We start from the raw sequence: 25,574 nt of genomic DNA, 5'->3' as shown, positions 1-25,574 counted from the left end.
TATTTGAAGGAAGTGTTAAATGATTTCTGAAAGTATTAAATACTTATTGCCTTAAACTTGAGTAAACTATCTCAGAAGTTCTTGTGAAGAAAATTGAATGGACTGTTCTAATCCTTTGTGTCTTGCGCTCTCATAGTCTGAGGCAGATGGTTTATACTCTCCAAAACGCAGTTTCTATAGGCTACCTTCTTTAGAAATTACTCTTCTGTGTGGACTCTTTTTCATTTTCCTTAAAGTAACTAAATCTTCTTTTTCCCTCTGGAGAAAATGACTTTGCCTTTTCCTGGATATATTGTAAACAAATATCAAATTCTGAAGCAGATAAAATGTTCAGGGCAGGGCTGTTAATGTTTTCAAGAGAGTACTATTCATTTTGTAGAGACTAGCACCCATCATCAGAAGGTCTTAATTGAGCCTAACTTTGCCTTCAACCATCTGTCTTTTTATTGGTACTCGAAGAGTTGCCAATGAGCCTCCTGGCCATGAGGGGGCAGTGCAGACCTTCCTGCGTCAGGTCAACTCCATGATGTGTGTTAAGACAGAAGTAGCAATTTGAAATCAATTTGCAATGTGCAGGAAAAAGATTGATTTTTAAATTTTATTAATTTCTTCCTTTATTCAGCTATTCTTTCATATATTTTCATGGTGTTAGGGATCGAACTCTGGGCTTTACACATTGGCAATTAACTCTACCACCGAGCTACATCTTCAACCCAGAACATGCAGATTTATGCCTTCTGTTCTCCCTATCTCCTCAGAATCAAGCTATATTTCAGTTATAAATTACTTTTCTCTTCTAAGTTTTTAATATAAGACTCAGATTATGAATCTGTGAAATGACTTTTTTTTTTCCTGCCTCCATCTCTTAACAAACTGCATGGGGGAAATCTCAGCCTGAGGATGATGTCTCTTTATGCCGTTCCTGAGAGCGATAATAGCATATCATTCAACATAGTTGAATCCTTGAGGCATTTTGTTGAGGAGTAATAGAACAAATTATCCTAAGAGTTCTCTCACTAGTGACTGTGTGACTTCAAATGAACTGTTTAAACATGTTATTTGATAATGCAGAAAAATATCAATTTATGTGACAGTAGGAACTTTAGAAACTTCCCTTAAGATGCTTGGTAGGTTGGGTGGTCCATGGTGTAAACACTGGCCATCCGCTGCCTAGGTGGATGTGCTCATTCATTAGCTGTGTATACCTCTCCCAAGTCACTTGTCCCTTGACCCATAAATTGCAAGAGTTGATGAAATATCTTTCTTCTGAACAGTATAGGTAAATACGGTAATTTTGATGTACTTACTCTTTTTTTGTGAAAAGAAACCAAAGGACCAAACCAGATTTGAGAAAGGTTGAGTTGTATAGTAGTGTTACTAAATCTCAGTTCCAGGAGACGTTAACCACAGACGTGTGAAAGAAAGGGAAGTGCTTGCTTTGCTCAGAAACTGCTTTGGGAATGCCTAGTTCACCACATTGTAGAACCTGCTGCAGTTTTAATGAAAGGCCCCATTAGCTCCATTCTCCCCATTCTGCAAAGCCCTTTCTTGCGTTTTCTTTAGCATTGTTAGGTAAATGCTAATCATTTCTCCCCCTGTGAGTCAAAGCTACACACAAAGGAACCTGAAGAAATCCTTACAATGGCCCTTTTCAACCTGAAGTTTTACTGGGAGCCCTTGCAGACTTTTCTTAAATGGTTTGTTTTCCCTACCCCCCACCCCACATCCTATCATTTTTCTTTAGACAAAAGGTGGTTGAGCATGGGAAAGAGATTCTGGTCAAATAGGTCATTGACGTCTGCCTATTTAAAAATGTATGTCTCATGTAATATGGAGGAAATATTTTCTCCATTGAAAATATTCTTGCCAATGTAGTTATGGTTTTTAGATTTAAATCCTGAAGTTGAAGCAGAACATCTTTTGACCCCACAAATCCATCTGTTAGTTGAAAGCTTTTGGAGAGACAAGAGACTGGGTATTATAACAGTTTCCAGAACATCCAGGCACTAGTTAAAGCCCTGGCATTGTGAAAGAATCAGGGGAGGAGGTGTATTTTACAAAGTAAATCTGACCATGCAGAGACGAAGACAATCTTATGTTCAAAGAACTATTTTTATTACGGTGACTCTACTATCTTTACATCACACTTCTTGAGTTCTAGTATGTTTTTGATATAGCTGTGATTCTGTCACACCACTACATCCTGATATCTTAATGTGATTTTTGCCCAGGGGAGACCTTATAAAGAGACCTGGCCCCTTCTAGAAGCTACTTCCACTGGCTCTCATTATCAATAGCTATGCATCTATCTAAGGACTGACGTCAGACTTGACACAAAACAAAAGCTTTTTTTCTGCCTCTGGTTTTATTTTTGAGTTCCCAGAGCGAGCAACGGGCCTAGGTTTGGTTGTTGGGTATTTTACTTGGGTTCCACCTCATCTCTTACTCACCCCCCAGTTATCTAGCTTGTTGCTCTGAGTTCTCAGATGCTGCACATACTTTCAATGTAAAGTAATATCTTTTTACCCCCAGGATATACAAATAACTATTTAGGAGCAAGTGTTTTACAAACTATGCTCCTGATTGTGTAACACCAGCTAACTTTTGGACTTAATTAAAAACAGGTCCTCCAGCGTCATGGGTTGATCCATTCGCACCTGAGAAAAGCATGTGGCGTTTTTTGTTCTGTTCAAGTATCTCGAAAATGCTCTGAAGCCAACCTGTGCTCTTGCTCTGTTGTCGCTGCTAGTGGACTCTAGGGAGAAGTTACGCTCAAACAGGAGTTTGAGAACTCTGCGCAGCGTTTAGGCACTGGAAAAAGAAATTTCAGTCAGTTCAGGCAGCAGAACTTGTCAGGTGTTACTACCTTTGTCAGACTCAAAGGGAAGAAAAAGGAAAAAGAAAATGTATGACAGGATCTTTGGCGTGCTTCATGTCAAAACTTTTATTAAAATTACTGACTAGGGCCCTCTTTTCCTAGTCTAGTTCTTCACGTGATATGCTGTTGGTTGTAGCTCCCACTTAAGTTTTTGCATGTGGAATACCACTCATAGGTAGCATTGGAAGCAGCAGTAGACTCATTGCCAGATTCAGGTCTGGTGAGCCAGGTGCTTGCTGAGTTCAGTAAGTCAACTATTATTATACAGCTATTGCAGGCAGTTGCCTCTTCCTGCACTCAGGTGTAATGAACTGGAGTCAGCTTCAACTCTATAGCACAGATCCACCAGGAGTACCACAGTGCAGTAAGGAGTGCACAGTAAGCAGTAAGACCTCCAAATCCTGGTGCCCAGCAGCTGATGACAAAGAAATTTGTCCCTGCTGCATGTTATATTACAATTATCTTCTAGAATCTTCCAGCATAAGCGAACCTGATGCATTGGAGTCCTAGCTAACTGGGCTAACAGGTGTCCAGGTAGAAGAAAATGTTTTGAGAAAAACAACTCTTATGTTAATTAATTAATTATTGGGACAGGATATTCCTGCGTAGCTCTGTCTAGCTTCTAACTCTTGACCTTTCTGCTTCAGCCTCCTGTATACTAGGGTTATAGGCGTATGTGTCACCATTCCCTGCAAGAAACAGTTGTTTACTGTCACAAGAGGGATAAAAGATAAAATGTCAAAGTGCTCATGCTGATTCATAACACTGCTCTTACCCAGTCCACTTTTCTTAAAAACAGATTAAATAAACAGAAAGTCTCCCTAAAATACTTTTATGATTGGGCAGTGTTTTAAGGGACTTTCTCATGCCTCATCAACCCCCTGCTATGATCTTTTAAACCATAATGAAATGTATTTATATTCAGCCCAGAGCTCATTCTTTAAACTAGTTTGAGGGGGCAGGAGAGATGGCTCAGCAGTTAAGAGCACTGGCTACTCTTGCAGAAGACCCAGGTTCCTTCCCAGTGCCCACATAGCAGCTAACAACCATCCATAATTCCAGTTCCAAAGGAATCCAAGCCTCCGTCTTACCTCCTTGGGGATTGCAGGACAGGGGTGCACTTACACATGTGTAGGCAATTACACTCATACACATAAAAGTAATAAATAAAATATTTTTTAAAATCATTTATAGGAATAAGTTTTTGTTTTTGTCCCCTCAAATAAACCACTGAAATTTTTATGGTGGAATTCATAGCTTTTCAAGGACACACCCAATGAGAGGATGTCCCAAAGAGGTCAAGAACATTCGAAAGCTGAAAAGTACATAGCCTTGCTAATGTTTAGTTAACTGAAAACGCTGTAACCCAGGTACCTGCAGCCTGCAAACAGGGAAAGCTGCAATGGACCCATCTGCCCCACAGAACACAGCCGAGGTGGGAGCTTGAGGCTACTGGCCGCCCCTGAGGGTAGCAGGCCAAACCAGAGGATCTCCTTCCTAAAGGCTCTAACATTAGCAATTGGATCCTCGAGGCCCTCTCCTATCAAGAATGGCCAGTGACTCTCCCTCTTCCTACTGTTTTCTACTCTACTGTGCCATTTACCCAAAGGCTTTGGATATAGTTCAGCCTTATTTGAGGCTTGTGGTGAAATCCCCATGTGGAAAAGGGAAGTGTCTAAGCATTTCACAGAAGGAATCTCTGCCCTCTCCTGCCCCAGGTGTTTCTTCTCAGAAGTAAACAGAGAAGCCATAGTATCCAGTAAACAGGAAACTCAAAAGCCTAGAGACAGGGGGAGTCTCCAGAAAGATGGTAAGGGACAACAGCTGTGTGGGTGATGGAAGCAGGCAGTTGAGGCAGGAGAAAATAAAGGATTCTAGCGGTGGCACTAACAGAACACACCTGGTATGGAGCACTTCAGAGACGGAGACTGGCATTTCTGTGGGAGACAGTGAAAGTGAGAAAACTCAGTAACCACCACCTACAAAATAAGATTAAGTCTACAGAAAACAAAAATTGTATCTTTAAAAAATACTATATAGCACACTATATTGCTTAGCCACGAATTCTATATATATAGTCAATGTCGTTATCATAACATAGTAACATAGGCACTGAAAATTGATGAGCCTCCAAATTGTGATCATGTGTCATTTTAATAGAGACATAGGGAAAGAAGAGAAAAAAATGTGTATATATGTATGTGTGCACACATTCACACACACATGTGTGTGCATACATATAGAGAGCGAGAGAGAGCACTCAATGCTCTTTTCAGAGTTACACATTTATAAATCAGAGGTGAAGTTAAAAGATTGTTATTTTTATCACATGGCTTTTCACTCATTTTAATTACATAAATGACATATGAGAAAATGTCTAAACTGATCAGGAAGGAAAATCAACAATATGTAGGTTCACATGAGACTTGAATACTTTCTAGCGATTGATGTCGTTTGTGTATCTTAATTAAGCTTACATTAGCAAACTCTAGATAATGGAGACCTCCTCAGTAAAAACAAAAGTGTCATCTTTTGTAAGACTCCAGTAGTTAAAGGATGAGACCATGGTCTCCTGGTAGTTGCCTTGAGTTTTTAATCTACCGTGAAAGACTATGAAAGATGGAATTTTATAGTCTAAGGAAATTGTCCCTGCTCCTTGTTTTGATGGAACAGTGGTGATAAATGTTAGTATTGCCTTCTTTTATTTAAAGAAAAAAAATTTCTTCTGCTAGGGAAATGAAAAACTGACAATTCTGTGTAGTTCCCCACACTTTCTTTTGAAAATTTTCTTGTTTATGAAATTTAAAAGCCTGGTATCCACAAGATTTGATTATTTATTTTGGCCGTATTGATTATTTTGAATAAAATCAATTTCCATTTTGATTTGTCTTTATTGCTTTTTCTAATGCATGGAAACGACAGGGAACAAACACCAGGCCTGCGGTTCTTTTTTAAATGACAAAGTCCTCTAGGGATTGTTTTAGGAGCCATTTGTTAGAAGGGCTCAGCTTGTTACTGACAAAATAGTTTCTTTAAACTGTGCTCATTAACTTCATGATCATGTCCATAATCATTAAACGGAGATCATTTTTATCATATATTTTAAAATACTGCATATAATTACAAGGTCATTTGAAATTTATGTCTTAATTTCAGATTGTAAAGCATACTATCTTATGGCTGATGCCTGTTGGCTATCAACTAATGATTATTAGAGAGACAGCTCTAACAGCAGATCATAGCAGGTGCTATCCAGAACCATCTTTGAAAATATAGATTAGGTTCTATTTTTTAAGCAAGAGTTAGCTGTCTAAATATAGATAATTTTTTGATAAATAACAGTCCCAGGGGACAAGATTATTAGTATTAAAAGTGAAATCAGGAAATGGCTATTACCACGAATTTTGGACTCATGATGTTTATGCAACTCAGTGTCCAACTACATTTGCTAAAGAATATTTTGGAAGTTAGCCTTTCATTCACATGGAAGAAGGTTAATTAAGATTAGAATTACATACACCTTTCTAGGTTTTCGGGCTATAAGGGTTTCTACATAAATCATATTGACATGATATTTCAGGACACTTGTTTTTAACATTTATGATGAGTTAAAGGAAGAGGAGTATACTTTTATAATATATGCTTCTATCTCTGCATCTGTATTTCAGTGAATTCAAAGGCAACACCTTTTATCCCTCGTCTTGGAAGGTATTAATATAGTCATGGCAAATTTATTTGCAGATAATGTGAAGAGAGTGTAAAATGCTGAGTTAAAAAAAATGAGTTTGGCCGGGTGTGGTGACGCACGCCTGTAGTCCAAGCACTTGGGAGGCAGAGGCAGGCAGATCTCTGTGAGTTCAAGGCCAGCCTGGTCTACATAGTGAGTTCCAGGACAATTGGGGTTACAGGGAGACCCTGTCTCAAAAAGACAAAAAAAAAAAAAAATGAGTTTGGGCTCTGACTCCTTTGTTTGAGTTCTTACTTGGGTAAGGTCATCAGATTTAACAAGAATGAATACAAAGTAGCCAGATAAATTTTGGTTATTTCAGACTACAGTTTTTACTACCTGATGTATACTGAAAAAGAAGTTATCTGATGTCAAATTTAACTGAACATCCTGCTTTTGAACTGGCAACCTGTGTCCTGTAGGAAGTACCAGTGTGTGTGACCTCCAGCTTCCAGATCAGTGTAATTGAATAATCACCTTTACTTCATGGGTTATAGGTTTGAGTCCAGCTTTTCTGATTTCTATTCCATTAAGTTTATGCCAGGACCTACCATCCCAACTGTGGCATTTAGCATCATTAGCAACGAAGGCTTTCTTTTCTCAACAAGAATGTTTTAACCAGTGACTATGGTCAAGATAATTTAGAAGCATCTAAAAGGTAGGCAGGAGACCGCATCTACAAAGACCAAAAAAATGTAATGTCATCTGTATTTTAGTTTAGTAATGCCTGTGTGGTATGTTAAACATTTAAACAATACGCAGACTATATATTGAAATTTTTCTCTTTTACCTCATCCCCTCAATGGCCCTCTCTAATGAAAATCACTGGCAATATTTCAGTAGTTTTATGTTTTATATGTTCATGTAGACATTCAGAAATGTTCTTTTCCTAACCAAATACACACACACACACACACACACACACACACACACACACATTTTTCCATAAAATTGGAACATACTGTAAGTATTGTTTTACTGGATTTTCTTTTAACAACCTTTTCTATTAAATTTACCTGTACCACATTTAAATGACTAAATATTGATGAGTAACATTATATCTCTGATGCTGGTATTGGAACAATTTGACTTTTTGTTTTGTTTTATTTTAGGGTTTGTATTAGTTACTTTTCTGACGCTGTGATAGAAACACTGACCAAAGAACTTAAAGAAGGAAGTTTATTTGAGCTTATGGTTCCAAAGAGGCAAGAGTGTATCATGGCAGGAAGGCATGGTGTCAGAGGTGGCTGGAGTAGGAGTAGGAGCAGAAGCTAAGCTCTCACATCTTCAAGCAGGCACAGGAAACAAGAGAGCAACTCTAGAGGCAAGGCTTAAGAACTCTCTAATCTTGCCCCCCCCCCCGCCTGTGATGTGCTTCTTCCAGCATGGCCACACTTTCTAAGACCTCCCAAAACAGTGCCACCAAATGGGGACAAAATGCTCAACTACTTGGAGCCTATGGGGAACATTCTGATTCAAATCACCACAGGATTTTTTGAGACAGAGTCTCCCTATAGCCCTGGCTAGCCTGGAACTCATTATGTAGACCAAGCTGGCCTCAATCTCAGAGATCTGCCTGCCTCTGCCTCCTCAGTGCTGGGATTAAAGGCATGCACCACCACACCCGGCTTTACATTTTAATTTATGCTTGAGGTGTACAGAACGGGATGCTTTTCTCTCATAATTTAGGAAGGTAGCATGACCCATTCTCATTCCACCACTCCTGTCATCCCAGTCCCAGTCACATCCCTTACCTGGAAACTAGCCTTTTATCAATTCTTTCTGCAAATAGAAGCTAGGGCCATCTTTACATCATTAATTATAGCAGGGCACTCACCTGCTTATTATAATCCAGTGGTTGCCCAATTTGCGTCCAATAAATCCCTACTGGTTTGCTATTTTAATACCCCATGGGGACCCCCTGCAAAGACCTCCTTGCCCAAGGCCCAGTGCATCCCACCACACCTGCTTTTTGTCTCTTTCTCAGAGCTGTCCCATTCAGTTATGCTGACAGCAGCTCATCTCTTACTTCTAGCCTTTGTGCTGTCGCATTTGGGTTGTGGTATACCTTCCCTTGCAGAATGACTTTCTCTGGTTCATCTAGTCTAAAACTGCTCCTTAGTTACCTTAGTTTAATTATCATATAATTATCTGGTAAGCTAGCAGAAAATGTCAAGATTATTTTTATCTATTGTTTTTCTTATTCCTTTATTATCTGTTCCAACCTGACTGAAATTTAAATTCTTTTTGTTATTGACCACTAGACATAGTATTTTGTAACTGAATATGTGAATGAATGAATGGTTTTAAGAGAAGATTAATTTGCACATTTAGAAGTGTAAGCCAGGTTTGGTGACACAGGCCTATAAATCCTACCTCCTTGTTGAAGATGAAGACCTACCATGTCAACAGAGTGACCTCAAGAACAGTTTGGCCAACTTAGTGAGACCTTGTCTCAAAAGAAAAAGGGAGAAAAAGGCTGAGGCTATAGCTCAGTGTAAGAGTCTTTGCCTATCATTTGCTTGGCCCTATTTCAGCCCCCAGTAATGGAAAAAAAAAGCAGAAACAAAACTGTTACAACTGTTACAATATGATAATTATGTTACAACCATGATTTATAGTCTTCTAGTAGTTATAAAATATCTCATCCCCTAGTGTATTAATACACACTATAAAAATATGTTCAATTTAGTACCTATGTACAACACTACTTTCCCTTGATGTATTAACCTATTTTATGATGTTTATTGTGACCATTGTATAATAAAATAATATAATGAAGATGAATTAAATAAAGTATGCCATGGAGGCACCTGTAGTGGGTATATTATACAGAAACGGTGCTGCTTAAATGAGAACTTAGACTCTTCAGCATCAATTCATATATACCAAGACCATAAGTTTTCTTTGCTGTGAGGTTAGAGTCATGGAGATCGTTCTCAGTTTTAACATTGCTTTTAAATAAACAGGTCCTGAGCTGATACCACAAAGTAAATAAACGAATATAGATCACCTTGTTTTTAATCTTCACAAGCCCTGTTTTCTGCAAATCTTTTTCAAAAAGAAAAAATAATTTATTGGACTTGCAAAATTTGTCACTATGTTTTATATTTGAAATACATGTGTGTACAATATGGTGTCAGTTTTGTGCTGTGATTCAGAAGTTAAAGTACAGACTGGCTAAGGATAGATGTGTCTTTGGGTCCTAGTTCTGTTGTGTGAACTTTGATAATATGTATGATGAAATGTAATATGTATGATGGTAATATGTATAGATGAAAATATTTTCATCTATAATTACATCATTTCTCACGTGGGAAGAACACCTTGTACAATTGCCATTAAGTGTTCAGTCAGAGTAAGTGAAAGTAGTCCTTATACATCCTTGTTCACAGTTATCTGTGGAGTAGCAGCTACCGTGAAATGGCAAGAATGCAAGGAATAGTCAGAAATACCAGGTAAAACATCAGATACTCAGAAGCTTAAATCTCTAAATCATAAACCAAGAATATATATGTATCTATTTGACTCCTATTGTTTATTCTTGTGGTTTTCTAATCACCTCTGTCTACTCAAAATTTCAAAACTGGACTTGGGAAATGTTGTAGCCAGTAAAGTGCTTACCATCCAAGGACAAAGACCTCAATTCACATAAAAATCTGAGTGCCGCATTTCTGTATTCCCAGTGCTGAGTAGGCAGGGATAGGAGGGTCCTGGAGCCTTGCCGGGAACTGATTGGAAAGAGACAAGGGAGAATTTTCTGGAGTTGATGTTTATGTTTTATAACTTAATTGGGATTTGGTATGTAGGTGAATGCACATGTCAGAATTTATTTAAAGGTACATTTAAGAATTGTGCCGTTTACTTTGTATGAGTCACATCTGAAAAATTTGTAAGCAAACACTGAAAAGTTAGTATAGTACTGAGGTATTTTGGGGTGAAATATGCTAATGCCTACTATGTGCTTTGTGCTTTTTGTTGTTTTTGTGAGACAGGATCACATGTATCTCATACTGACTTTGAATTTGTTACAGAACCCAGTCTGGCCTTGAACTCCTGATCCTCCTGCCTCCCTTTCTCAAATGTTGGAATTACAGGAAAGTGCCACCATACCTGGCTACCATGTACTTTTAAGTACACCAAGAAACAAGATTGGAATGATAAATGAAAGGCTGCATGGGTAGATCACAATTAGGTGATAAGGCAAGCAACCCATAATATTCATTCTAAATATAGTCAGTGAGTATATCAGTAAAATGTATAATGTATAATTCACTCAACTGATCCACACACTGACAAGTTCTATAACAAAATTATAGGAGAAACACATTTAGGCTTCAACCTAGACATTTACTCAGGGGAATCAATCCCATCAAAATAAAAATTTTCATCTATAATTAAATAAATGAATAGTATACATTCACTAATTTTTGTGATCCAAATTGGGACTGGGGTGCTACTGGGATGCTACCAGTTAATAATGGTGTCAAAACATTAGTGAGGGAATAGGAAAGAACCAGTTTCTGGGTTTGTTTAGGTGATTTCTAAGAGTTTTTCCCAGGTACAGTCATAGAGTGGTAGATCTTCAAAGGAGCCAAGATACCTTTCTGAAAACCTCTCAAATTGCACAGGTAGAAAACCAGGGCAGGTGTAGTAGTTAGCATTTCAACATTGCCAAGACAAAAATACCTGAGAAAACTATGCAAGAATTCATTTTAACTCACAGTTGCAGAGGGTTCAGCCCATAGCTGTACACATCTGTAACCCCACACTGGTAGGTGGGATGGAGACAGGTGGATCCCTAGAGCTCACTGCCCGACCAATGTACTGGACTCAAAGACCTCCAAGTTCAATGAGAGACCCTATTTCAAATAATAAGATGGAGAGTGACTGAGGAAGATTCCTGACCCTGACTTCCAGCTTCCATGATCACCCACACATGCACCTGTACACACACACACACACACACACACACACACACACACACACGAGTGGAGGAAGAGATTGATCATTGCATTAGGTCAGAGCTTTCATGGGCTTACTTTTCTTTGGAAACACTCTTACAGACTCATTCAGGAGTGGGATTAACTATCACCAGGTAACTTAAATGATTTGTTTTCCATAGACAAGTTAGAGGCAGTGCTCCACTTCACCTTCCTCAAGTTCTTAAGGGTGGATCTCTTTTCTATTAATATTTTTTGAAAACATACACAATAAAACGGTGTCATATATCAGATACAGTGTATCAAAGTGTCTTGTATGTTATGAATAAGAAGAAATAAGGTAGCTGATTTCATCAAGTGACTAATTCTCAGCCAGGTAAAGTTCAGCCAGGGTTAGCAGCGAATTTTTTAGCCCATATATTAGAGACCCTTAAAGGCAGAGTCGATTCATCTGTACCTGGTATAATGCTTCCATAACCTTTGCAATGTCTATTTCATCTTGAGTTGTACGTTATTATAAGTTGTATCCTTTTCCATTGAGTTAAGGTCTTTACTTTCTTATCTTCATTGTGGATCTGTGAAGATAGTCTGTTTGTGGTTCTTTGGGCTGCTATCCTGGTTTGTATATACACTGCAACACAAAGTTAATTGTCTAGGACATAAAGATATTGCCTCTGTTTATCTGATGACTAGGTCCAAAATAATGAATCTGGTTGTAGATGTGGAAAAACACAAACCAGATTCAGGCATATGTCCCTCCTTCCCTCCTCCCTCCCTCCCTCCCTCCCAGCTAGCCTCTAACATAGGGCAGTACTCCTGCCTTAATCCCCTGAGTACTGAAATTACAGGTGTGAGCCCCCAGGTCCAGCTAGCAATTTCTTTTTTAGTCTTTCTCTTCTATCGCTGTCAGAATGGTGCATATTTAATTCTATACTTAAAAATCAGCTTATTCCTGCTCCATTTAGCAGCACATATACTAAAATTGGAATGATACAGAAAAGATTAGCATGGATGGGAAGATTAGCATCCCTGCACAAAGATGACATGCAAATTCATAAAGGATTCCATATTTTTAGTTGCTCAATCAAAAATGGGAATTAAAACCCAGGCCCTTCCAGGAGAACATTGGATTCTCCGTCTCAGGGTCTCCTCACTTGTGGAGCGCCTCATCTTTCTGCATGAAAGTGTGATTCTTTAACTATAAATAAAGGTTTGACGGTTAAAAATCTGCATGAGCCCCCTTTACATTTGGAAGGGAGTGAGGGCCCTGGTGATAGTGGGGTAGCTCTTTCTAGGTACAAAATCCTTTGTGGTCTTTACCACTTTCACTAAGTGGAAGCTGCAGTGTCCTCCATACTTTTTATGACAATTCAGAAACTGTGGGGTTAAAAAAAAAACATTGCTAGGTGATTTAAGTAAAATACAGAAGTTCTATCAACTATACAAAATGTACTTCTGGAGAAACAGAGAGACTCCCAGTTATACAATGTGGTAATGGAGAAGAATTTCAGAGCCTGTGTGGGCTGTCAGTGTGGTGCCAAGCTTTGAATAAAATGGCATTTTATCATTTCTTAGAAACGATCAGAAGTGAAGAAAAGACTTAAAAGTACATTTAAACCAAATACCTTTCTGTTATTTAGGCAATTTGCTTTGCTTTCTCATTCTTAAAAATGATCATCTTTGCACCTGAATGACCGGCCTGTTCTGTTCCATATCAGGAGAGATATAAAGTTATTCTCTAGCCCCTGGGTTAAGTTGCAGGAATTCTAGTTCCAGACTGGATTGGTAAACTCACAAAGCAGTGAGTTTTAGGCAGTGTGGCATGTCACAGTCACATGGGACCAGGTGGAGATAATTCATGGAGAATCCTCATGGAGAGAATGGCCCTGGAGATCTGGGAGAGGGCCTCAATTCTTTAAATTTCCTTGATTTTTAAAAATTCCTTGACAGATTTTGGGGTACACCCTCATATTTCCAGATGATACTTTTACCTAGGGACTGGCATAGACATTTTTCTGAAATTGCTGTCCATTCAGATACCTGCCTCATATATAAGTTTCCTATACCTGCTGTAACAAATGACTACAAACATGTTTTCTTTAAAAAGAGCAAGAATATATTTGCTCACAACTTGGAGCCAATTTTGGAAATGTGAGATTCCTGTGTAGACAGGGCTGTCTTCCTCCTGGACAGCCCGTGGAGAATGCTTCTGGTATTTTCCAGCTTCTGGAGTTTGCCCAGGTACCTGGCTAGTGTCTGTATCCCTCCACCCTCCTTTTTCCCCTTCCTCTTACATTCTCTTTTGCTTTGTTAAATTGCCTTCAGCCTTCTTCCTATAAAGACACTTGAAATTGCATTTAGAGCCCACCCACAGACTTTCCTCATCACACTCTTTAAATCTGATCTAAAGGTTTTTGCCTTATAAGGGAATATTCAGAAATTGCAAGGATTAGGACATAAGCATCTTTGGGAGGTATGTTATTCAGCCTCCACAGCAGGTGTATCCATATGGGCCTTGTGTTGTCTTTTTCCACTTCACCCCAGCTACCAGTCCTTGGCCAAAGGGACAGCCTGCCAGGGCAGCGTTAATATACAAACCCTCATGTCTTGGTTAGGTTAGATAGCTTTTCTCTAGCTAAAGGTATTTTTCTTTCTTTCTTTCTTTCTTTCTTTCTTTCTTTCTTTCTTTCTTTCTTTCTCTTTCTCTCTCTCTCTCTCTCACATCTGTGGTGTATATACAAGTACGTGTGTGTGTCTGTGCGTGTGTGTGTGTGTGTGTGTGCGCGCACGTGCGCTCACAAGCCAGAAGTTAATGTTGAATGTCTTCGTCAGGCATTCTCTGTCTTATTCACTGTACCTGGAACTCACTGATCTGACTAGCAAGTTCCAGGGATTCACCTGTCTCCTTCTCCCCAGCCCTGGGGTTACAGATGCATACTGCCATGCCCACCATTTTTTTAAACATGGGTGCTGGGAGCCTAAGTCAGGCCCTCATGCTTATATGGCAAGCACTTTACCAACTGAGTCATCTTCCCATGCCCAAGGATTATTTTCTTGAGGTGCAGCTTATACCTCCAGTTTTATCTAATCACATGGCCAATACATTTGATTACATAAGTGGACTGAAAGTGGTCAGTCCTGTCCTCACTGACAAAGGTACTTCAAGTGTGTGTCCTAGCGACGGTGGCTCTTCTGTAAAGCTTATCTTTTAAGATTAGAATCTTACAGTGCCCAGGATTATTTCAAACTAGTCTGAAAGAAACACAAGTCCTGTTATCATATCCCACGGTCCTTGACTTCTGGCAGGCATGTACAAAGCTGTAAGTTTAGACTTAGGAAGTGATAATGCATTGGAATTAGTTGGTAGTAAATATGAAGGGAGAAGATGGTGGCAGGGGGTGACTGAAAGATCTTATACTCAATACCCAGCACAGAAATAAAAAAACCCTCAAAGAACAAAAACAAAGTAGAAAAGAGAGGGAATGTTGTTTTTGAGTTAACTTTGTGAGAAATACTTGCGGAGCATGGAGAGAGGTTAATTCACGTTGGGTATCATCTTCCTCATCTATGGAAGGAAGTATTTTCCTGTCTCAGCTCTGAAATTCCATGTGGCATCTCTCCCCTTTCAATCAGAAAGAGAAGGCAACAGGTGCCTGTGCAGATGCATTTTAGGGAACATGGCAGGATATGGAGGCTCATGAATGGAGGCTCTACTGAAGTTAGGCCTGATGACTGGCCAGTGACATTAATTTGTACTTTTGCTTCTTAATTAGTGCTGAATGATTCAGAATAGAGTCCAGAAGACTTATGCAATACTTAGGCAAGACCAGGACTAGCCTCTCATTACAAGATGACACCCCACTGCGTTTCAGGAATGGGCCCAGTGCTGGTACCTTACTCCCTATGGACTGAAGGTGACAATGGGAATTTCTTCTTGTGGGTTTTATATCAGGAACTAGAAGGAAAAGCTCTCTGTTTTCTCACTTAGAAACAAAGAGCATCATCCATAGGTATCACTTGCAGTGGACAGTTTCTTATGTAGCAGAGAAATAAACACTAGAGGAGAAAAAAAAAAGAGTTGAAGTGGAGGAATTTAAATTACTGCATCCCTGCCCCTAGTTCAGTCGGTACCTTTTTATGATTTGGCTACATAGCTAGTAGCTCACCTTTACTTACAAAGTACATAGAGGTTAATGTTTGACATTTGAAACTAAAAGAATTATTGGGTTGGGTGATGTAGTTAAGTTGACAGAGTGCTTGCCTAGCATGCATTATGCCCTAAGCTTAGTCCCTGAGACCACATTAAAAAAAGAGAGATTAGAAGTTCAAGGTCATCCTCAACTATGTAATGACTTAGAGGTCATCTTGGGATGTAGGAAACCTGACTCAAAAAGGAAATAGAAGTCTTGGTTCAGACCTGGCATATAGGGTATTGGTGTTGGAGCATCAGAATGCAAGATTACATGGTATTTCTCTTCAGATATAACCCAAAGATAATAGAGCCAAGAATTTGCCAGTATGGATCGAATATCTCTCATTGAAATGCTTGAGTCCAAAAGTGTTTCAGACTTAATTTTTTTCAGATTTTGGGTTGTATTTTGGAATATGTTTGCATATATAATATGTAGTGTTTACTTATGTATAAAATATCTTGGGGATGGGACTCAAGTCTGAATATGAAATTCATTTATGTTTCATATATACATTATGCACACAGTCTGAAGGCAACTTACACAGCATTTTATATAGTTTTATTCATATTTTTCTTGTCACTTTTTGAGATAAGGTATCACTGTATAGCTTAGGCTTGCCCTGAACGTGCTGTGTATCCCAGGCTGTCCTTAAACTTAATGATCCTCCACTGTAGCTGTCCTTATACTGTGCTTACAGTTGTGCCCTACTGACACACCTGGCTTGAAGCAGAGTCTCATAGTGTGGAATTTTCCACTTGTGTCAGTGCTTAAAATCTTTCCCATTTGGAGCATCTTGGATTTTGGATTTGGGGATTAGACAGCTGTATTCATTACTTTTCCTGTTTTGTCGTTAATTTGACAAAACACCCTGACCAAAGCTACTTAAGGGAGGGAGATTTTATTTTGGCTCACAAATTCAAGCAGCTGCAGGGAAGACATGGTGGAGTTCATGGTGACAGGACTGTGTGTTGGCAGCCTACCCCTCACATGTTGGTAGACCAAGAAACAGTAAACGAGATAGGAAAGCCAAAGCCAGGCTATAATCCTCAGGGTTCGCCGCCATTGGCCTAAGTCCATCAATTAGACCACATGTTCCAAAGGTCCACAACCTCCCTACCTTTAGACAGTGCCACCAACTGGAGACCAGGTGTTCTAACATGAGTCCAGGGTCGGAGGGGGGAGGGGAGGATTTCATAGCCAACCCAGAACAGGAATTCAGCTTGTATTCACAAGGCTGGTTGAAGTGCTAGATCATGTGGTAGACCATGTTTTGTGTGCTGTACCAAAAAAGGGCATGATTTTTCTTGGGTAAAAGATAAAGAAGACTTAAGGGAATCAATTCTTAATTGGACCTAAGTAGGTTATACAGGGGGTATCATTTTAAAGAGTAAGGAAATTCCTTTATACTTCATGATTGAAAGGGATAGAGCTATCACCCAATTTTAGGTTTGGCATACTGCAATATAAAATCTATTTTATATATACAAGTGAGGATTTGATCTATAATATGATAAGTCTGTTTAACTAGATTAAGCAAATATTCTCAGGACAAAATAACGTGAAAAAGAACCATTTGGAGCTGAATGGAATCTATTGGAAATATTTCGATGCCAAACTATTTTCAAGCTGCCTTGGGCAGATTTTTTTCTTATTTGTAATGTTGAGTTACTTTAGATAATATTAAGTCTGTGAGTACCTACGAAGAATGCTGAGCGGTCGCTTTTCATTTGTGCTTCTCAGTCTACTAGTGGTTGTGGTTCAGAATGGCTCAGGCCAGTGATAAAATCCATTTAGAAGGAATTGATCCATCACAGCCTCTTGACTGCACTTCCATAGACTCAACTATAATGTAGGTTGGCATACTATGGCAAATCTGAATTCTTCATTAAACAATATCCAGTTACTATCTTTATGCTTCAGTTTTACCCTCAGTTTTAATCTTATGTTCTCTCTTTGTTGAGAACATATACTTTGCCCATGTTCTAATAAGAATAAACTGTGTCCTGATTTGCGATGGCAATTGTAATTATCCAGTAAATTATTACAGCCTCACTGCAGAATTTCAATGTAACCTGTCAAAATAATGTTGATACATGCATTGAATATTAATATAAAATCCATGGCGTCTATATAGTTATACTAAATTTGGAAGTGTTTTGATGAGAAATGAATTTACTATTGGTATACAGTCTTTTTTACTGAGCACTTGGTCAACCTTCAGAGGCCTGCCTTTCCTCACTGGTGAGAGGCTGGATAACATCTGATCCCTCCATTCCTATCTCAGAGTAAATCATCTTGGCTGAGTGTTCAAGCTCTAATCATAGGTTCAAACCTATTTTTGAGGAAAAAGTTCTAAAATCATCATTACACTATTGTAAGTTTTTATTACTTCTTTCAATATAACCTTCTGTCATGATTTTGTATCTTGGAGGTACATTTGTCTTTTCTTTATTTTGACTCACTCTAAATTTAAAACATTTTTGTGAACTTTATATGTAATACTGGATCTGGGAGATTCAGAGAGGTTCATAGCAATATGAGTATTGTCATCAAGCCTCTAAGAGGTTTTCTGTCCCCTCCACCATCCCATACATACACACTGAGGGAGCACTCACTGAACCAGACGGGAATTATGACATTAGAATAATAAAAATTGCTTCAGTCATTGGTGTAGAAACTCTAAAACTATTCTAAGATGCTTCTCCATATCTGGCTCCAGGCCTCCTTCCACCTGTCTGACTCATTCAGGTAATGTGAGAAGAGTTGCTTTTCTTCCATTATAAAACTCCCTCAATGTCCAAATTAATGAAGCTGTCAAACCATGTTGTAAAAAAGAAATAGAATATTCTGCCTGTATCAGACCCTAATTTTACTATGCTGAGACACAAGAGACAGCACTGTGTGTTTTTTACAAGCGATAGTTTTTAGTTCACGTGAATTCGTTTTATAAAACTGCTCATGCTAGGCTGGTTTTCCTCCTCTGCGAGTTCTTCAGTTTCCAGAGTCACGTTGCCCGACCAGAGCCTTCAGGCCCAGCCAGTTAGAATGGTCTGATTGTGAAGGAGTGGGGAAGTCGTGAGGATCTTCTGACGCTTTTGGCTTTGGTGGTTTACTGAATTGAGCATATGGAATAGAATGAGATGAATAACCTGATCTCATTTCCTCTTTACAGGCTCTGTACAACTCGATCAAGAACGAGAAGCTTGAATGGGCAGTGTAAGTACGCTGGGCATCAGCTCTGCAGTAACTTGCTGCTTCCTTTTTCTTAATGCCTTTCTTTATGCCTTGGAGTTGATTTTAGAGAAGGATTAAGTACGCATTGCTGGTTCTTATTTTATGCCAGTTATCTTCCCTGCGTTAGATGAAGCCTAAGCAAACGCCGAGTACCCCTTGTTGTTGCTGGTACACAGTACTCTGCTTTTGCTCTGGTTTTTCTACCTATAGGCAATTAGTTGCCTTTCAATGTAGCCTTTAAAAAATAACATTCTAGCACTCGGGAGGCAGAGGCAGGTGGGTCTCTGTGAGTTCAAGCCAGCCTGCTCTACATAGTGAGTTCCAGGACAGCTGGAGCTACAAGGAGACCCTGTCTCAAAAAGACCAAAAAAAAAAAAAAATCATTCTATTAACTTGCAGCAGTAGTGACAGCATGTGCAAGACTCAGTCAGACAAAAATCCAGCATAGAACTAGGGAAATGGGCAGCAGGCCCCAACCCTAGCCTAGGAAATATTGGCAACTGATTACTGCTAGGTAAGCAAGAGTAGATTTTCTTTAAGGAAGTGACTCTAGATAGACTGACTAGACTCTAGCGGATGAACTTACACATCTGGAAAGAAATGCTTGACCAGAAAGGATTTAACATATATGACAGAATGCATGAAATTTGGTGGGGGCTGGTACTTATTGGAGGGGGCACCGATGGGGTAGGGGAGCCTAAATTTGATTAAGATCTATTATATGAAATCCACAAAAACTCAATAAAAATAAAATTTCTAAAAGAGAAGCTGTTGATAAAGTTGTTTATTCCAAAATCAAATGCACGTAATTTGAATGCCACTGATTTACTTGAATTCTCTTTTTCCCCTTCATCATAGAGCAAGCCAATTTTATTTCTTATGCCACTAATCATACTATGACATTAGTAAATATTAATGAAAAAGGAAAGGTTTTGTAGCTAGATAAGCTTGAGAAATAATGCATAAAGTTAAGCCAGTTCTTCTAAATTTCAGATTTTCTAGAGGCATAGGCAATGTCATTACATATTGCTAACAATCTCTAGTAGAAAAATGAGTTTTAAATGCTTCCTGAATCTACTTGACAGTAAAATGTAACATTTCAGGGTATATACTTTGGGAACTGCTATTTAGATAAATCTGTTTAACTTTATATAAACCAAAATGCAATACTTGTTAAAATTTCATTAATCAATGCTGCTATTAAAGTTTAAAAGATTGTAGCTGACTGGTGAAATGACTCAGTTAAGGTACTTTCTACCAAGCCTTATGACGTGAGTTCAATCCCCAGGACCCACATGATGAAAGGAGAGAACCAACTCTTGTAAGTCCCATCCTCTGACCTCCACATGCACCCCATGGCATGTACACATCCACACACATTAACCCCCCTACCCTATACACACACATACACACACACACACATACATACACATGCAGATACACACACACACAAACACATACATACACACACAGATACACACATACACACACAGACTCACACACACAGATACACACACACACACACACACACACACACACACACACATGAGTGGGTTGTAAAAACTCAGTACCACTTTAATTATTTCCATTAACTGCTGAGCCATACACTACTGCTTTAAATGAAGAGTCTCTTCTTAGACTTTAATATTTGCAAATCTAATGATTCATATGACTGTGTCTTGCTGCTGCTGGTCATACTTCTTCCAGCAATCACCCAGTGTACCTCCTAAACAAGTTCCTGTCTCTAGTTTGTTTCCTCTAACTTGAACCTGATTGAAGCATTCCTGTGTTGTAGAGCGTCAAGTAGGCTGTGTACATTCTGCAGATAATCCATTTTGTCACCTGCTGTTGTCTTCACACAGTCATTCTTTCAGCTAGGGGCAGTACTTGTGCTTGCCCCATGGCTTTCTCCCTTTTTGCCCATGTTCCTGAAGAGACCTCTGCGTGCAGCTTTCCCAATCCATTACAACCCAGCTTATATTGCATCCATTCCTTCAGGTCTTTCCTGACCTTGCCAATCAGGAATCATCTCTATTTTGCTTTATCTGATGACACTATCAGTTTCCACTCCCCATTAGATAGTTGCTATAAAATTTCACTAGACTCTAAATTACTTACGGAAATGATATGTGTCTGGATTTGTATTTCCTCATAGTGCCTGTAGATACTGAAGACTCCATAAATCATTATAGAAAGGTTGTTGTGTAAATCAGTGGAAAACCATGGGCTTAGCATCTGGAAAGCACTGGGTTTAATCCTTAGCACCAGGAGGGAAAAATGGGAAGGAAAAAACAAAAATAAAGTAAACAATACTGTGAGGCAAAGAACTGTTGTCTTGCAATATGAACCTGCAGTTTTGCAGTTCAGAACATAGAAGAAAGGTGCTGTTGCTGTTGCAGCAAAATGTATAGGAAAATGGGCACTTGAGTGAAAAGTCTCTTGTTGATTTTAGATCTTAGAGGAAACAGATGTATAGAATTGTGGAATGCTGCCAACTAGAGGGAAGACTTTAATGTGTTGGTTTTCTAACTTGGTTCCATGGAGTGCTAGGATTCCAAAGAGATGTCTCAGAGGTCTCTCTCTCTCTCTGGGAATAAGAGTGAGGGGAAAGGAAGAGAAGATGGGAGCTGAGCTCTTCCTTCATGAGCATCAAAAGCACCTTCATTATGATCTTTTAAAAAATATATGATGCTGGAGAGATGACTCAGAGGTTAAGAGCACTGGCTGCTCTTGCAGAGGACCCAGATTTGAGCCCAGTACCCACATGTTGGCCAACAACCGTGCATAACTCCAGTTTCAGGGGATCTGACATCCTCTTCTGACCTCTGTGGACACTACATGGCATGCATGCACTTACACACATGCAAGCAATATACTCATACACATAAAATTAAAAATAAGATATTTTTAAAATATATGATTCATGTTTTGCCAAATGCTTCTTTTTATATGTATACTTCCAATTTCGGGGGAAATGGATTACTCTGGCTTGATGCCTTCTTTTCCTATGTGAGGAAAACCGAAATCAAGAGACATTCAGATACAGATCCAAAGTCATTCAGTGAGTACCATGCAAAGCCAGAGGAGTTTTCTGTGGTTTCATGCCTCGCTTCTCTATAGAGAATGATTTTGTGGCAACTTTTGATTCAAGTTAAGAGAGTATTTTTTTAATCAATGCATGAGTCTCTTCAAATGCTCAGAGAATTACTAGTGCTCCCTCAGGCAAGTTAGATAGTGAGGATCATCCACTCATCTGTTCCAGGCTTTAAGTTCTTTTTATGGCCCTGGTCCAGTGCAGAATGCAAGATGCAAATGTGTATGTGGCACATCCGTCCTGATGAGAACACAGCAAGAAACAAGGGGAGGCCACGGCAAAGATGGAAATGTAAACATTGTAGGGAAAAGTGGAGAGTCACACTGGCTGGTGGGAAGTCTCAGCTCCCTGAGGCAGAACACTTACCATTTCTCTCTCCATATTCCTGCACTTAATTGTCCAGTATTCATGAAGCATCTATTCGTTGAGCCACTTTGTCCTGTGCTATATGCTGGGAATACAGAAAGAACACAATGTTCAAAGCACTGAAACATTTTCCTTAGCTCTAAGTCAAGGTGTAGTTCAAGCTTACAAAGAAACAAAGTAGAGAGAATTTTTTTTTTTTTTTTCTGATTGAGATGGGGCAGGGTAAGGTAGATAAGAGAAGTTTGTAACTAATGCCAGCCTAGTTTAAAGCATGGCTCCATGAGGATCTTCAGGGAATACAGCTGTCTAAATGGCAAGGTAAAATAACTGCTATAGTATTAAAAAAAAAACAAAAAAAAAACAGTTTTTTTCTGTGTTTTAACCTCTATGATTATTGCTATCACCATACGACAGCAGTGCTTAGGAACTGCAAGACATCTTCCCTACCCAGGTTTCCAAACAAACAGTAATAACAAAATGTCAGTGCCCCATCTCACTTTACATCTCAATATAACTAGTTTTGAATAACGGACTTGTGGGTTATCACACCTACTCTCCTGTCCTCTAGGTGATATACTATTTATCACTTTATACGTTGTGTCTGTTTAAATCCGAATAAGCATTTTATAATTATGCATCATGGAAAACTCTTTCCTGTTTACTATTTCTACAATGTACTTCCTGATGAGAACATTTCAAAACTTTTATTGTCTTTTCTTCTAAACTAAGTTGTTTCTTATGGGCCATTACACAGTGAATTATCTTGGTTTGTTTTATAGGGAAGTGACATACTAGGTTCTCTCTGTCCCTCTGATCATGTGTTATCCTGACCTTAAGCTTTTAAAAGTGTGGTCTTAGGGACTGGAGAGATGGCTCAGTGGTTAAAAGTGCTCACTGTTCTTGCAGAGGATCTGGGTTCGATTCCCAGCACCCACATGACAGCTAACAACTGTTTATAACTCCAGTTTCAGGGGTATTCAGTGCTCCCTTCTGTCCTCCATGGCCTTTGCAAGACTAGGGTGCACTTACATGCATGCAGACAATACTTCCATACACATAAAAATTAAAATAATAAATGAAATATTTTTAAAAGTGTAATTTATTAGCAATTTATTTTTAGGCTTATCACTTCTTTGTTGTGAACTGTGTTCCACAGTTAGAAGGCTGATTTGCTGCCATTCAAAAATATAGAAAACTTTGAAGATTTCCTTTTTGTTATGTTTAACACTTCCTGTGTTTGTGTATGTGTGAGTGAAAGAGAAAAGGAGAGAGAATCTGTCTTGTCTATAGTCAAATTTGAGAGTTATAGAGGAAATGGAGTAACCGTTATTTGTTCTGTCACAGGAACACTTTAATGCTGTATCTAATTCAAGGGTCTGAATCTGAAATTGATAACTATTCCAAATATATATATATATTGCTGCCTGGTCTCATAAAGTCTTTTTCAAAGAAATGACTCCGAGTTCTTTTACTCTTCTTAATTTCCTTTTCATATTTCACCTAACACTATATCAATTCTAATTATCACTGCTAATGCATAGTATTTAAAATTTAATCTCAATTACTCTGTGGTAAATAGCCATCCCCAAAGGACAAGTCATGTTTTCACAAAAGGCAGTTCTATCTTTTATAAATCTCAGACTGACTTAGATATGCTGCTTTTGGCTTATGAGGCTAATACTTTCCTTTAAGATTTTAAATAATATTTTTATTCATTCTTTAAGAATTTCACACAGTGTATTTGTTTCTACTCAGATCCCCGCACTTCTCTCTTCCGTCCTCACTTCATAGCCTCTATTATTTTTTCTTGAGGTCTATTGAGTCTAATTTGTGTTCTCCAACTAGCCTTGGCTGTAGCCCTATTCCCCGAAGCATGGTCAGCCTAACCAGCGTCATATCCTTAAAAAACAACAGACCTTCCCTCTCCCAGCAGCCAGTAGATCCTTAGCTGGGGGTGGACTTTGTCTCACCTCCTCGCTCCATGCTGGAGTTTGTCTGGCTTGGGCTTGCATTGGTCTTGTGGGTGTGGTCACAATGCTGGTGAAAAGTTCATGTGGGCAACTGCTCTGTGTATCCAGACAACCTGGTTTTGTATTCATCCACCACCTCTGGCTCTAACAGACTTTCTGTCCCTCTTCTTCAGTGTTCTCTGAGCCTTAGAAAGAGAGGGTGTGATATAGGTGGCCTAACACTCTGCAGCCTCTTGTTCTCTGCACACTAACTAGTTGTGGGTCTCTGTGTAAATCATCATCTGCTGCAAGAAGAAATTTCTCTGGTGAGAGGTGAGAGGTGCAATAATATCTGGATGTAAAAAAGAGTCTTTAGGAGTCAGTTTAATATCCACTTAGGAGAATAATAGTAATAGGTGCTCTCCTATGGCCTATGAGATGTCTAACCACAAGTTCTTGGCCCTGACAACAGTGCCAAGTAGGGGTTCTGTCTTGTGAACCTGGCCTTAAATCCAGTCAAAAAGTGGTTAGTTGCTCCCATCATATTTGTGCCACTATTTCACTGGTAGACAGTTCTTCCAGGCCAGTCATTGTTGTAGCTAGCAGGTTCACAGCTGTAAGACTTACAATTACTTTTCTCTTCTGGTAGCACCTTTTATCACTATGAAAGCTAGCCACTGAAGTGAAGCTTCAAGGTCAGTACCCAGCTTGATTTCTCCATGTTTATTCTATGACTCACATATATCGTGTCCTCAGCAACAGGATCTTACCATCATCAAGTTCTGGAGGGCAACCCAGAGCAATGGCAATAGCCAGTAATGTTTGAGGGTCTGTGAGAACTCTCTGGTCAACAATTCTAAAGCAGGACACCCATTCCTAGCATTGGCTCTTTACTTGGTAGCCTGTAGTGTTTGGTAGGGGCCTTGTTCCCGTGTTATAGAGTAACGCCTTTTACATTCTTTTTATATATGTATATGCATATATTTTAAGAAACCTACAGTAACGGAATTCCATATGACATTTTCAGGCCTTTAGTATTAGCTATCCTTACCCATACTCCCTCATCCATTGTTCTCTGTTGTAATTCTCCCTGTAGGCTCACATACACATACATTCGAATCATCCAGCAATAAAAAATCTTTTCTGCACTTTTTACATTTGAAGTAGTGTCCTAAGAAAGGTGTTCACCT

General features: G+C 39.0%; 1 protein-coding gene and 1 pseudogene across 1 annotated transcript in view; both read left to right on the top strand.

Annotated features, from left to right (window-relative positions):
• LOC103745804 (PH and SEC7 domain-containing protein 3) overlaps positions 1-25,574 on the top strand; it is a 143,940-nt gene that overhangs the window by 2,890 nt on the left and 115,476 nt on the right. Inside the window, exon 2 of the mRNA XM_008847809.2 lies at positions 18,914-18,957. Within this exon, the coding sequence (XP_008846031.1) occupies positions 18,914-18,957 (44 nt within the window). The remainder of the gene's footprint in view (positions 1-18,913; positions 18,958-25,574) is intronic.
• LOC115072845 lies at positions 12,501-12,622 on the top strand (annotated as a pseudogene).

Source organism: Nannospalax galili, unplaced genomic scaffold (genome assembly GCF_000622305.1).
Source record: "Nannospalax galili isolate Female #2095 unplaced genomic scaffold, S.galili_v1.0 scaffold283, whole genome shotgun sequence".
Taxonomy (NCBI): domain Eukaryota; kingdom Metazoa; phylum Chordata; class Mammalia; order Rodentia; family Spalacidae; genus Nannospalax; species Nannospalax galili.
The sequence above is the reverse complement of the archived record's forward strand: the minus strand, read 5'-3'. Positions and strand labels throughout refer to the sequence as shown.